We start from the raw sequence: 13,763 nt of genomic DNA on the forward strand, positions 1-13,763 counted from the left end.
AAATAACTGGAAAACTTATCTGGGGGAAAGGGGAGGGAAGACAAGGAACTTGTGTCCTTAAGGGTAGGAAGGGACCAGGTCTTTTCCTTTCAGTTGGGTGCATTCGCGCAGCCTTATGTATATCAATACTTAAAATTATTAATCTGAAACTGCCTTGCTTCTTTGCTCGTTTAATATCTCCTCAAAAGTCAAAAGCACAGAATTATTAGTCCTAGGAAAGCAGCTGTGACTATGGATCTTTCTATTCTGTCCAAAACCACCTAGGAATAACAACAATCATAGTATATCCTACATTTAAGGGGATCAGGTAAGAAAATTAAGAGATGATAACCACCACCACCACCACCACCATCATGATCATCATCATCATCATCATTTAATTTAGCTTGATATCCTGAGAAACTTTTCCAGGATACCATGAATCCTGGTTTGAAGTATAATAAAGCATTCATAGGCAGATTATTTCTAAAGTTTAAAGCAGGGCTTCCCTGGTGGCGCAGTGGTTAAGAATCCGCCTGCCAATGCAGGGCACATGGGTTCGAGCCCTGGTCCGGGAAGATCCCACGTGCCACAGAGCAACTAAGCCCGCGTGTCACAACTACTGAAGCCCACACGCCTAGAGCCCGTGCTCCGCAACGAGAAGCCACCGCAATGAGAAGCCCACGCACCACAACAAAGAGTAGCTCCCGCTCGCCGCAACTAAAGAAAGCCCGTGCACAGCAACGAAGACCCAACGCAGCCAAAAATAAATTAATTTTTAAAAATAAATAAATAAAATAAAGTTTAGAGCAGTAATTATGGAAGTTTCAATCTCACCCACTAAACCCATGAGAAGGCTTTTTCCAGTGTAGTTGCCTATACACAAACACTCATACACAATTCCAGGCTAAGAAATCTGGGCTGTAATTGAGGCAGTTAAAGCATTGAGGTATTGCCCCCTAGATTCAAGCTCATGGATTAATATGATGAAATATTTCTTACATCCTTTTCATTTCCCATTTACATTCACACTCCATTTACGTCTCTCTCTCTCTATGTGTGTGTGTGTGTATATATACATATATATATATATATATATATATATATATATGTATATATACCATTAAGGAAGCACACAGGTCAAGTTGGTCAGGTTTAATGATTCCGTGGTTATTGTTATTATCATTTGAACACATCACTTCTGTTCTGCTAAGTCTGCTTACTGTAAACAGTCCAGGTCACCCAGCCTCCCAATCAGAACATTTAATCACAGTCTCTGCACCCCCAAACCCTCACAAAACAGACTACTATGATGAAATAACAGAAAGATACATATCAGCCCAGTCAGTGGCAAAGCACTGGTCTTTAGGATCCAAAGATCTTTACAACCAGCAAGAGCAGATGGGGGAAAGCAAAGAATAGGGAAGTGATACTGTTTGAACCCAACTTTTCTGAGCTCCTCCTTTAGTAGTAACATGTGTGGGAAGACGACGCTTTCGGACTGAAACTCTATGACCTCCCTAAGTGAGTGGGCAAAGCACTCTGGTGACAGTAATGGATGAACACCCTGGCTGCAGGGACGTGGAGATTTAGCCAGAATGCTATCCACGGAGCAGCAAGTACCCCAGCCCAGCCTCAGCTGAATTCCCACCACTTTCCTGTGAGGGTCATAGCATCCTTCTGGAATCCTCTGCAGCAGATCTTCTTCCTCTTCCCTGCCCCTACAGAGGCAGAAACAGCTTGGCGGGGGGAGGGTGTAAATCTCTGAGCTAACTCCTTATATCCAGGCAGGATCAGAGCTTCCTGATCAGACCCCTCTCTGTAAGAAGGCAGAATTTTTTTCTTAATGCAAGTTCAACATTGAGGGAAAGCTAGCAAAGTCATTCACTCACAATCTCAGGCCAACCCTGGGCAGACAGGTTAAGGCAGGGACAAATGTGAGAGGTCCAGAACCCTATCCAGGCCAAAAGCAGGTCACTCAGGAAATCCCTAAGATCCAAGTGGTGCTCAGAGTTCTCTCTAGGATGGTCACAAGTGGTGTGTTTTGTCCAGATTGATTAGGTCATACCTAGCCCTAAGTATTCCAAGCTTCCCAGTTCCAAGATGAACTTCCCAAGTTCACTATTCCTTGGCCGTTTGGACTAGGGGACAATCTGTCACTATTTCAAACTTCCTGGTCCCTCTCCAGCCTGAATTTCTGTCCCCAGAGAACTGGGGCAGCAGTTGACCAGACTCAAGATTTTGATGAGATGGAGTAAATAGCTGGTCCTTGTGCATGTTTAGAAATTAACTGAACTCCCTTTGGAGTCATATGTACTCCTAGCTCTGCACTAGGAGTATGATATTAAAACCAAAAACACCTCATTTTAAAAGACTCTCACTTCTCCAACTTTTGCACCTGAGTCCTAACCTCTCCCCCCGCTTCCCCTCACACACACCACCAGAAGATGCTGTCCCAACACTTTCAGTACCTCTAGGGCCCAAGGATAAAATGGCATTAATGGCATTTGGCAGAAAATCCCAACCCACATTGAGGATTCCTCCCATGTCAATACAGTGAAGAAATAAATGATAACGTAAGAGAAGAGGCAGGAGAAACCAGAGCCTGCCCCTTCTCACAGAAGAGGCACAGAAAATTGAGGAGTTAGTGAAAATGGCATCATCTCTTGCCAGAAGGCCACCAACTACCACCGGCTGGGAGCCGCATGATCACTTGTTTCTCCTCCGGACTGAAGTGCAAGATGGTGAGGATGGCGGTGAGCGTCTGCTGGCGGCCCACGGTGTCCGGCAAGGTCAGGAAGCGGTAGATGATGTTCTTGAGGTACTCCAGGTTGGCTCCCTCCCGACTCTGGTCCCTGATGTTCTTTGCAATGTGGCTCTGCAGGGCTCCCACCTCCTCCCGATGCCGCTCCCCCTCCTCCAGCAGCCGATCCTGCAGCTGATGCACCTCCCCCTCCAGCTTGTGCTTCTGCTTCCTCAGTGACGTGATCTCCACCTCCTTGCGGGCCAACTGCTCGGCGTAAAGGAAGAAAGTGGGCTCGTTGGCCGCAGCTAGCTGCAGGGCTTGGGTCAGGCTGTCCGGAGCAGATGTGTCCGCCGGATCACCGGGGCCCACACTGCCCACAGGGCTTCTGCGTCCCGGCAGCCCAGAGGACAAGGCCACGGAACGCAGCTGCTCCAGCTCCAGGTCCTTCTCGGCCAGCACAGCCAGGGCCCGATCCCGCTGCTTGTGCAGCTCCTCCTCCAGTTTCAGCGTGCGGTCCCTGAAGTCCAGCTGGCTCCGCTCCAGTTCCTGCCGGTGGATGTGCTGCAGCCGGGCCAGCTCCTGCTTCCAGCCCTCAGCCTCCTGCTGGTGCTGGCAGTCGAGCTCCTCGCAGGACAGCCGCAGCGAGATGTACTTCTCCTTCAGCTCCGCCAGCTGCTCCCGGGCTTCCTCCAGCTCCTTGCCCAGGTTCCCGTCTTTGACGTTCTTGCTCTTGAGGACGACCTGGGCCCGCATCTTGTACCTCTCAAACTCCTCCTTCAGCTGTTTCAGCTCCTGCTGGTAGTAGAGCGCGCTGGCCTTCTCCCCGTCGGCAGCCTCTGAGCTGGGCATTATCTCCAGGTTGCAGAGCTTCTCCACGTCCAAGGTCACCTGGCTCTTCCTGGCCGCAACCTGAAGCAGCCTCTTCAGCTTCTCCATCTTGTCCTTCAGGACATTGACATCCAGACTGGACTCCTCTCCATGGCTGTCCAGAGAGGACCGGCTAGAGGCCGCTAGCGCCAGTGTCTTGTTCTCCAGGTCCAGCTGAAGAATGCGCTCCTTCAGCTTCTGGATGGCCAGCTGGTCCTTCTGCTTGGCTTTCTCATAGGTGCCCAGCAGTTCCGACACCTCAGATATTTGATTCTCCAGGGCCGCCACCCTCTGCTCTTCCAACTGCGACTGCTGTCGTAGCTGATCTTCGGCGAGGGCTGTCTGGAAAACAAGGGAACAGGTGGAGATGCATCCAGAAAAGCCACAAGGCCCGATGGCAAACTTTGAGAAAGCAAGAGAGGGGAGCAAAAGGGTTACGGGATGGAGGTGGCCTGGCAAAAATGGGAACTGGGAATTTTTCTGTTCCTTTGGGAGCTAACCCAAGCTCCTGTAACGTGCTCCCAGACACACACTATACCAAACAACATTAAGAACCTTTGTAGATCTGCTGTTGTTCTGCTTTAGTGTTTCTGCTCTCTGTTCTCATACGCCAACCTCACATGTGAAGTGTGCTCTTAACCATATGACATTCTTTTCCTCTTCCAATATTCCTGGAAGTTCAAAATTGACTTGGATCTCTCCCCACACTGAAAGGTGGCACTGTAAAATAGCACACCTTTCCACACAAGGCAAATGTTGACTGCAAGCAATACAACAGGTTATTTCTTCTGAGAAAATTCCCTTTGCCCCCTTCAGCCACCCTACCTATAGGAATACACTGCTACCTATATATAGGCATATTCCTACAAGCATACGCTCCACCCTTCACTGCACAGCCGCCACTACACTGCTTCACAGAGCACAGCTGGGAAGATGCCAATGCCCAGATGCTCAGAGCTGTCTAGCTCCAACCCGGCCTACACTCAGAAACTCCACATCCTATTGGAAGCACACTCTGTGGATACTGTCAACACCACACAGAAAAGGATTTCCCAAGACTCACAAACGAAACTTTTTGAATAGCATCAAAAATCGACAGTGCAGGGCTTCCCTGGTGGCACAGTGGTTAAGAACCTGCCTGCCAATGCAGGGGACACGGGTTCAAGCCCTGGTCCGGGAAGATCCCGCATGCCGCAGAGCAACTAAGCCCGTGAGCCACAACTACTGAAGCCCGCGCACCTAGAGCCCATGCTTCACAACAAGAGAAGCCACCGCAATGAGAAGCCTGCGCACCGCAACGAAGAGTAGCCCCCCGCTCGCCGCAACTAGAGAAAGGCCGCGCACAGCAACAAAGACCCAATGCAACCAAAAATAAATAATAAATAAATAATTTTTTTAAAAAAATCGACAGTGCAGCCACTTAGTTCTAACTATCAAAGGAGAAAAAAAAAAAACCCTAATATTTCCCCACTTCAGGTTAAACGACTAATGTTTGAAGGAGATGAAGATAATTACCTTCCTCATTTCCTGCTGCAACTGAGCCTGGAAATGGCTTTTAAGGCAGACGGCCTCTTCCTGAAGCTCCTGCAGCCGGGGGTCAGGCCGATTCTTCTCATCTCGAAGAGCCTGCAGCTCACCTTTTAGCTCCTCTACCTCACAGGTCAGCTGCTTGGTTTGCAGTTCAAACCCTTCCATCTGACCGGCTGCATAGGCCCGCCCAGCCAGAGCTTCTCGGGTCTCTTCCAATCGAAGCTCCAAGTCCTGGCGCTGGGTCCTCTCCTCCTGCAGCAGCTTCTGGAGCTCACGCAGCATCAAGGCATGGTCACTCTGCTCTTGGGCCCGATCGTGCTGCTGCGTGATAAGTCGGGCTTTGGTTTCTGCTATCTGCTCCTGCAGCCCCTTCAGTTCTCCCTCCAGCCGGCCCCTCTCCTCCTCTGCTTTTTTACTGGCATTATCTAAGTCCTGTTTCATCTTCTTTTTGTCAGCCAGGTAAGAAGCTTCCATGCGGGACTTCTCCTGGGTGACTGTAGCCAAAGAGCTGGTCAAAGTGGCCAACTGAGTCTTCAGCTGGTGCAGTCGTTTGTCCACCTCCCCACTCCCAGACGGTCCATCCCCACTACTACTGCTAACGCCGCTCTCCGATCCACTGGCCTCTTCGGACTTTAGAGGTGGTGGTCCACGGGCCAGTCTGTTATCTTCTACCCCAAACTCACCCTTGGTGCTGGTGAGACTGGCTGCAGTATCTAAGCTTGTGGCGGTCCCGGTGCTATCCTCACTGTGAGTGGAGCATAGGTCATCCACAGAGTCAGGAAAGGTGAGGCCTTGAGGCTGGACACCTGCAAGGCCCACATCCGCCTCGTGGGATACCGACAGCACCTTAATGCTGGCCTCCAGCGCCTCTTTCTCTTTCAGCAGACTTTTATAGGCGCGGACTACATCCTTGAGACGTGCCTGGTACTGGAGGAGCTGCTTCTTCTGGGTCTCAATGGTCTCCAGGAGGTCCTTCTTGCTTGGGCCGCCCCCGAAATTCATCCCAAACTTCTCCATGAGGGTTCAGAACGAGTTGTTCCACGTCAGTATTCGGACAGCCTGGGAGAGGGTCACGAAGACGCTGGCGGGGAGAGAGTTGTCCCTAAGGCCGCACACCCGCTCCTCACAGCTATTCGAGACCGGATGCAGGGCAGCGGGGCAACCTGACAGAAGCGCCCGCCAGGTCCCAGGCAGCAGGGCAGGGGCGGGTCCTATCCTAGAGGCGGGGCGACGCTGGCACGAGAGGAGCACAGTGCCAGGGCTCGCCCGCACGGTCCCAAAAGCCGCTCCGCGCTCCCCGCTCGCCCGGGCCACAGCAGCACCGGCCGGCCCCCGGGCCAAAGCTTTAAGCTCAGCGCAGCCCCATTCCGACTTCCTAACTCTAGCGGCTAGACAACCGCGCTTCCGGGGCCGCTGGAAGTGACGACAGCACGACGCCTCAGGCCCCGCCCCCCGTGGGCGCAAGGTGGGCGGGGCTACTTCAGTCGAAGGGTGGGAAGCTTCCTGTTGCGACCCCAGCTGGGCCACGAGTCGGTCACTGTCCAACAGAGCGCTGGTCACTCTCCACCAGAGCAGAACAAGCAAAGTCGAGTACACGGAAGTAATGCTGGTTTGGTGAGGGCGCCTGATCTTGCCCTAGCGCTACGATCAGCGAGGGACGGGGGTGACGTCGCACTGTGTCCTTACCAAAGACCGAGGTGAGCGACACGACCCCACTGTTTGGGGGCTCAGTGCATTTGTCCCTGAAGAGCAACAATGAAGACTCCCTTTCGGACCACGAAAATGACAACCGTTTCTAGGACAGTATTTGGCACCTAGCAGGTGTACAATATAGTTATTAGCACCCTTCCTGAGTTCTGCTGAGTTCATTAAACAAATATATGTAGATGAATATATATAGCCATGATGTCCATCCTAAGTGCCAACTATATTTCAGAAGCTTCACAGGAGTTTTGCTATTCAGTCTTTACAATAATTCTGCTGAGTGGGTATTATTAGCACTATTTTACAGATAGGGAAACATGAGGCACAGAGAAGCTAAGTAACACGCCCAAGGTCACACAGCCAGTAAGTTTAGAATCCTATCTGGATCAGTCCGAGTATCAACATAACCAAACGCTGTGCCAGATGATCACCATGAAGAGACAAGGTCCTGCCCTCAAGGAGACCACATCTAGAGAGGAAGCAGACATGCAAACAGGAGTATATTCAGAGTGGTACAGAAGTTAAGAGGAGGGAGGCCTGTCTAGGGGAGACAGAGAAGGCTCTCAGTGGAAATACTTTGGGATTTGAAGGATGAGTACTGATTGCCCATCTAACTAGAGATGAGGGAAACAAACATTCCAGGCAGAGGGGAAAAAATGCAAGGACTCCTGGGGCATCAGAGAGCCTGGCTTACCCGGGAAGCAATGAGAATCATTTCAAGGCAGTAGCTTAGGGTATGCGAAGGAGGTGGCAACAGATGGGGCTGACACAATAGATGACGACCAAATTAAGGCATTTGGATTGTATCTTGGGTGATAAGACACTAAAGGATTTTCATCGCAAGAGTGGCATCATCACGTCTTGTATGACAAGGTGAAGATACCAAGGTGCAGAAGGCCATTTTCATTCATGGGGATCAGATGGTAGTGAAAAAGAGCAGTGACAACAGGGATGGAAAGAAAAAGGCTAATTGAAAGAGCTAAAGATGACTTGGTCACCACTAGTTGTGTTATTATATTGGAACTCTTTTAAATGTGCTCTTCAACATTGTAAAAACCTTCTTAAGAATGCAAGTCTATGACTGAAGAGTAAAAAAGTCATGTATTCACTCATACCTGGTGCCCAGAGTCTGTTCTCCTTACAGACTGAGGGTCAGGATAGGGCAGACACTAGAAGTCTGTTCAGACCCAGATTCTTGGTGGCCCAGATAACATCATCTGCATCACACAAAACATTCAGATACATTATCTTATCATTTTAATCTTCACCATAACCTCATGAGACAGGACAGATATTAGTCTCCCTTTATAGATGAGAAAATGATAGGCTGTGAATATTGTTGAAGTCAAGCCGCCACCCCCCCAAAAAAAGGCAGAACTGAGAATTGAACTGAGGCCTGGAACGATGGCACAAAGTGGGTACTCAGTAAATATTTGTGGAAGGGAGCGAGGGAAGGAGGGAGGGAGGAAGGAACTTTCTCTGATTCTCAGCTCACTTCACCATGTCCAGTCCATAAGCAACTGATCCTAGAAGCCCACTGCAAATCCAGAATAGGCAAAACGCCTGCCCTTGCTCCACTGAGCAACCAATTAGTCCATTCAACCCAGCCAGCATTTGTTAAGCATATATTAGGTGCCTGGCATTGACCCAGTCTCTGCCATAGAAGAAATTTAAATTAATTCCTATCTTGCTATTTCGCCTCAGATGCTAAGATGAGTGGGGAAATAACTTATGAAGCTCTTTGGCAAGAGCCTCACAAAATCCTAGATAGCTAGCTGTGCACTGAAAATCCAGGTTCTCAGGTCTGTGGCAGAGTGGGGAGGGAACTTTAGAAAGGCTGCCCTCTTCGACTGAAAGGCATTGTTTCCAGGGCCATCAAGGCGAAGGCAGAGTTCTCCAGTATACAGGAGTAGGGTCTACTACCCCGCCGCCAGAACTGGGGATCTTCCACTGTTTCTGCTGATTGGGGATCTATGAAGGTGGCGTTTGAAGGAACCATGAAGTGCATCTTATTCCACCTCTGGCGTACTCCTCTCCAGATTCTACGGTCACTGAACCACCTGCTACGTTCAGAGTCCCTCGCTGGGAGCTGGGAGGACAAAAGGGAGGATTAAGACACTTACACAGAACTTCCGCTCCCCCGGGGAGGAGGCTGGAGGTCACCAAGAGCTAAACCGGAGCCCAGAGTGCGTTAGACGCAACAAACCAAGGCCCAGAGACCGGCCACTGAAGATGGGGGTGGAGGACCGTTATGGAGCGTTGTAGGCTTTCCTCGGCCCTGCCCGGGTTGCCGGTTCAGCGCCATAGACCTGACAGGCGCGCGAGGAACTGGGGGAGACCCAGGCCCTTTCCATCTTTAAAGCTGGCGCGGGACCGGGGGAGGATGCGGAGGCTCGCTCAACCTCAGTGTCTTCCTGAGCCACAGTCTGGAGGCGGGGCGGGGGGCGGGGCCAGGGCGGGGGACGGCCCGAGGTGACGTAGGGCCGGCCGGGACGCGCGGAGGCCGCGGCGGCGCCTCCTCCTTCTGCTGCTGCTGGGCCCCATCCCCCAGCGGCCGGTTCCAGCCCGCACCCCGCGTCCGTGCCCTCACCCCCTCCCCCGGGCCCCGCCATGGGCCTCACCGTGTCCGCGCTCTTTTCGCGGATCTTTGGGAAGAAGCAGATGCGGATCCTCATGGGTGAGGCAGATCAAGCGCGCGGCCCGGACTGGAGCGCCAGCCCCCGCGCAGCCCTCTCGCCCCCGCGTCCCTCCAGCCCAGCTCACCCCGGTCTCTGACCCCGAGTCACCCACCTCCTAACCCCCTGGGGCCGCTACTCTCGGGTGGGTCACGGTCTGTAGCACTGTTCCCGGGGCCTGAGACTGAGAGCTGCGGGCCTGGGTGGGGTGAAGCTCCTTTCGCCCCAGCCCGGCTGGTAAGAAGGGAGGATTCCGCCCTTGGAGACGACTTTTAAAAGGAGCGCGGCCTTTCTCTTACGCCTCTTTCCCCTCAATCCTCTGCCGCCCCTCCCCCGCTTTGGGGGCAGGAGTTGGCGCTCCCCACCCTACTGCACTCAAGGCCCCGAAGGTAGATAACAGCGCGCACCTGGAGGCCCTCGGGCTCTCCGCCCCCGTCACCGTCAGCTGTCCTGGCCTCTCCCCTTCCCTGGGCTCTAGGGGGCTCCCTCGCTCCCATCTCCATCCCTGTGCCCCTCTCCGTTGCAGTTGGCTTGGATGCAGCCGGCAAGACCACAATCCTGTACAAACTGAAGTTGGGGGAGATTGTCACCACCATCCCCACCATAGGTGAGTCCGGAGGCGCGACCGGGAGGAGCGGGAGCGCGGCGGCGGCCCTTCTGAGGATCTGCTCTGCATTCTGCCCCAGGCCCTTATTTCTGTGCAGGGAGCTGACCCTGACATCAGATACTGCTACCTGAGAAGTGGGTCAGGGTATCTTTACGTGCAAGATGAGGCGGGATGGATGTGACCTAGCCCGGCCCCATCTGTGGGCTAGCTGGTCCTCTGGGGTTCTTCTCCCCTGGGCCTTGATCGCTGCCTTCTAGTTTTATATCCCTGCTGAATCCACTTAGTTTCAGTGAGTTCCTTCCTTTCGGGATTTTTTCCTCGTATTTTTACCGATTATCTGCAGGCTTCAACGTGGAAACAGTGGAATACAAGAACATCTGTTTCACAGTGTGGGACGTGGGAGGCCAGGACAAGATTCGGCCTCTGTGGCGGCACTACTTCCAGAACACTCAGGTTGGGGCTCCCCAACCCCAGGGGAAGAGGGTTAAGGTTAGAAAGACTGAGATGTTGGCCCAGGCCAGGAAAAAACCCTTACCTCCTTCTACCCTCATTTGTAGGCTAGCCTCTCCTCATCCTTCAGAACTGGCCTCAGACTTCTGAGACTTAGCCACTGTAAGCGTCTCCTGAGAAGCAGAATTCTGAAACCACACTGCCTGATTTAGCTCTCATCACATGTCTTTCCCTGTTCCCTTGCACATCTTTTAGCTAGACTGCTTGCCTGAGGGCAGAGGCTGTATCCTTTGCTGGGTGTCTCCAGTTTGCGCAAGGACATCTGCAAAGCCGTAGTGGAAGTTTACTAGATGAGAAGGGTTTAGACACAATTAGACGTGGGCAGAAGAGAGAAAGAGCCAGACTAGGGTGTATGTGTCCCAGGCTCGAGTGATTGCTCCTCCTTTCTTCTTCCCACCCAGGGCCTCATCTTCGTGGTGGACAGTAATGACCGAGAGCGGGTCCAGGAATCTGCTGATGAACTCCAGAAGATGGTGAGCACCCAGAGCCCTGGGACAGGGAGATCCTCTGTGCTGGTGTGAGAATCAGGAGATGCCTCACAGGCCTTGAATGTGTGATTCTCTTTGTGGACACAGTCACAAGCAGTAGCTCACCCTGTTTTGAATTGGGGTCCGGTAAAAAGCATAGGACTTACTTTTTCCTTGCACTGTCTCCTGTCTTCACAACTGACTCTGAGAAGTTGGTGGGGAGGGGGGGAGTTCTACGTGGTGGAGAGAAACATCATCTTACGTTCTTATTTTTCCATTTGGAAATTTTGTCATTTTGACTGGGGCAAGCAGTCAAATTAGAAGAAGACCCTTTGTGGACTTCAGGCCAAAGTGGCCTCAAGCTGGTTTGTAACTCTGTCTTGGGTTCAGCAGTAGACGACACAATATTTACGTTCTTATTTTTCCATTTGGAAATTTTGTCATTTTGACTGGGGCAAGCAGTCAAATTAGAAGAAGACCCTTTGTGGACTTCAGGCCAAAGTGGCCTCAAGCTGGTTTGTACCTCTGTCTTGGGTTCAACAGTAGACGACACAATATTCTATTCTTCTCACAAATATGCTAGAAGGGAAAAAGGGGGCCTCCCGTACACAGCTGGATTCCACCCCCTTCGCCTCTTCCAGCTGCAGGAGGATGAGCTGCGGGATGCGGTGCTGCTGGTGTTTGCCAACAAGCAGGACATGCCCAACGCCATGCCCGTGAGCGAGCTGACCGACAAGCTGGGGCTACAGCACTTGCGGAGCCGCACGGTGAGGGCCTGCCTCTCCCAAAGGGGCCCCAGGCCAGGCAGGAAATAAAGGCATCTCCTTTTCTTCCCTGCTACTGACCTCTTTCTTTCCTTCTCCCGACAGTGGTACGTCCAGGCCACCTGTGCCACCCAAGGCACGGGTTTGTATGATGGGCTGGACTGGCTGTCCCATGAGCTGTCGAAGCGCTAACCAACCAGGGGCCGGCCCCTGCTGCCCAGAAGCTCCCGCGTGCATCCCGGGATGACCAGACTCCCGGACTCCTCAGGCAGTGCCCTTCCCCCGCATCTCCTCCTCCCCCGCAGACAGCGGCCTCTGCTCCTGCCTGCATGTTGTCTCTGTTGTTGGAGCCTGGGGCCCCGCTCTCTGGGCACGGAGGGCTCCACTCTCCTGCCTTCTGGGACCTGTGGAAAGGGGTTTCCGGGGCCAGGGCCCCTTCTGCCAGAGGAGGAGCAGGGATCTGGGTTTACTTCTGTTTCTTCCGTTTCGGGTGTACCCTTGGGGCCAGGTGGGGAGGGAAGGTGAGGGCTCCGGGTGGTGCTATGGTGTGGCACTGGATATTGAGTAATAAATTTGCTGTGGTTTGTACACGGTGTTGTCTGTAGCCTAGAGGTCGGGGGCTGGGTTATTGGCTGCAAAGAGACAATATGGGGGGAGGCTCAAAGCAGCTAAGGCTGCAGGGCCTGCCCCGTCCCCCAAGCGCACACACACATCGCTGCCCTCACCTAGCTCAGCTTCTCCTCCTTTACTCTTGAGACTGGAAGTATCTGGGGCTCCAATGGGGGAGATCCCCTTCTTTCCCCAATTCCAAGGGACCTTTGCTGCTGTAACAGGCCCTACCTTCATGGGTCTATAAACCACCTAACGCCCATTTCCCATCCATCTCCCAGCTACTTAGAGAAGTAGGCAATGGGTCCTGGAGGCTATTGGACAACAGAGACTCTTTGGTGAGGGAAGGGCTGATATCCTTAGGGGCAGCCCTTGCTGGTTGCCCAGCAGCAGGGCAACTGAGGACGGAAGAGGGTGCTCTGTGTTCCCCCCACCAAGGCCAGTCTCCTTACCCTGCTCCTGAGCCAGCCCTTCCTGATTAGCATGAGTAATCTGATCCTTGCTGGTTATCTAGGGTTTCCTCACACTCCCTGAAAAGTACCTTCTGAGATGTTTTGGCTTCATCCTCCCAAGGGCCATAGAAGTTAATAGATTTTTCTTAGGTATCTTGAACTCTAAAAACACTTGAGCCCCAAGGGAGCCAGGCAGAACCCACTTCCTAGGGAGGAAAGAGGTTGATTCCTATCCTATGATTAAAATGAGGAACACAAGTGAAGAAAGGGAGGGACTTGCCGGAAGTCACAGGTGGTGGTTGGCACAGGCTGAAGTTCTGATTCCCGGTCAATTACCTCGATGCCTGGAGTGATGTGGGGAGGCTAGTGCCAGTGGCCCTGGACCCACTTCCTCTGGGCTGTGGATTGATGTTGCTGAGCCAGTGCCCTTTCTCCTCTATGGTGGGATAAGAGGCAACCCTCACAGTCACAATGCTCCCGGGTCACAGAGGTGCTGGGCCCCAGGTCAGCCTCTGCCTAGGAAGTTCCGTCTGGGAACATCTTCCAGTGGGCACTAAGGGCCTGATTCAGGGCCCTATGGCCTGTAGAACCTCACCACTGGCGGGGAAGGCTGGGCCGGACTGAGTCATCACCTGTGGTGCCGGCCCCATGGATGAAGTGGAGTGGATGCCAAGACAACCCGAGGACCTAAGGGTTGGGCTCATCAGCTGGGCGGGATCCTACCTCACTTTTGAGACATATAAGAATACTGTCACTGCTACTGCAAAGGGTTTGGGCCAGAGACAGGTAACAAAGCAAACCTGCACTGGAACCATTTTTCCCAAGCCGTGTGTGTGTGTGTGTGTGTGTGTGT

General features: G+C 52.7%; 3 protein-coding genes across 3 annotated transcripts in view; 2 read left to right on the top strand and 1 right to left on the bottom strand.

Annotated features, from left to right (window-relative positions):
• Window positions 1–2,637: 2,637 nt before the first annotated feature.
• Window positions 2,638–6,387, bottom strand: GCC1 (GRIP and coiled-coil domain containing 1). The gene is made up of 2 exons (XM_007446002.1): window positions 5,108–6,387; window positions 2,638–3,934 (listed from the first exon to the last, which is right to left on the bottom strand). The coding sequence occupies exons 1-2, from the start codon at window positions 6,137–6,139 to the stop codon at window positions 2,639–2,641; spliced, it is 2,328 nt and encodes a 775-aa protein (XP_007446064.1). The 5' UTR covers window positions 6,140–6,387; the 3' UTR covers window position 2,638.
• Window positions 6,388–9,290: 2,903 nt separating this feature from the next.
• On the top strand, window positions 9,291–12,437 carry ARF5 (ARF GTPase 5). The gene is made up of 6 exons (XM_007446003.1): window positions 9,291–9,503; window positions 10,028–10,108; window positions 10,452–10,561; window positions 11,020–11,091; window positions 11,727–11,852; window positions 11,955–12,437. Exons 1-6 carry the CDS (start codon window positions 9,437–9,439, stop codon window positions 12,039–12,041), a joined length of 543 nt encoding a protein of 180 aa, XP_007446065.1. The 5' UTR covers window positions 9,291–9,436; the 3' UTR covers window positions 12,042–12,437.
• A 1,121-nt stretch (window positions 12,438–13,558) lies between these two features.
• FSCN3 (fascin actin-bundling protein 3) overlaps window positions 13,559–13,763 on the top strand; it is a 6,478-nt gene continuing 6,273 nt past the window's right edge. The window contains exon 1 of the mRNA XM_007446004.1: window positions 13,559–13,696. Coding sequence (XP_007446066.1) covers window positions 13,559–13,696 — 138 coding nt within the window. The remainder of the gene's footprint in view (window positions 13,697–13,763) is intronic.

Source organism: Lipotes vexillifer, unplaced genomic scaffold, assembly GCF_000442215.2.
Source record: "Lipotes vexillifer unplaced genomic scaffold, Lipotes_vexillifer_v1.1 scaffold156, whole genome shotgun sequence".
In the NCBI taxonomy this organism is placed as follows: Eukaryota; Metazoa; Chordata; class Mammalia; order Artiodactyla; family Lipotidae; genus Lipotes; species Lipotes vexillifer.

Bases quoted from the DNA above. Each gene is read 5' to 3' on its own strand.
- ARF5 (XM_007446003.1), top strand. From the start codon at position 9,437: ATGGGCCTCACCGTGTCCGCGCTCTTTTCGCGGATCTTTGGGAAGAAG. The intron at 10,562-11,019 runs GTTGGGGCTCCC...CTTCCCACCCAG, and splicing joins ACTACTTCCAGAACACTCAG to GGCCTCATCTTCGTGGTGGA. The intron at 11,853-11,954 runs GTGAGGGCCTGC...TTCTCCCGACAG, and splicing joins AGCACTTGCGGAGCCGCACG to TGGTACGTCCAGGCCACCTG.
- GCC1 (XM_007446002.1), bottom strand. From the start codon at position 6,139: ATGGAGAAGTTTGGGATGAATTTCGGGGGCGGCCCAAGCAAGAAGGAC. The intron at 3,935-5,107 runs GTAATTATCTTC...CTTGTTTTCCAG, and splicing joins TGCAGCAGGAAATGAGGAAG to ACAGCCCTCGCCGAAGATCA.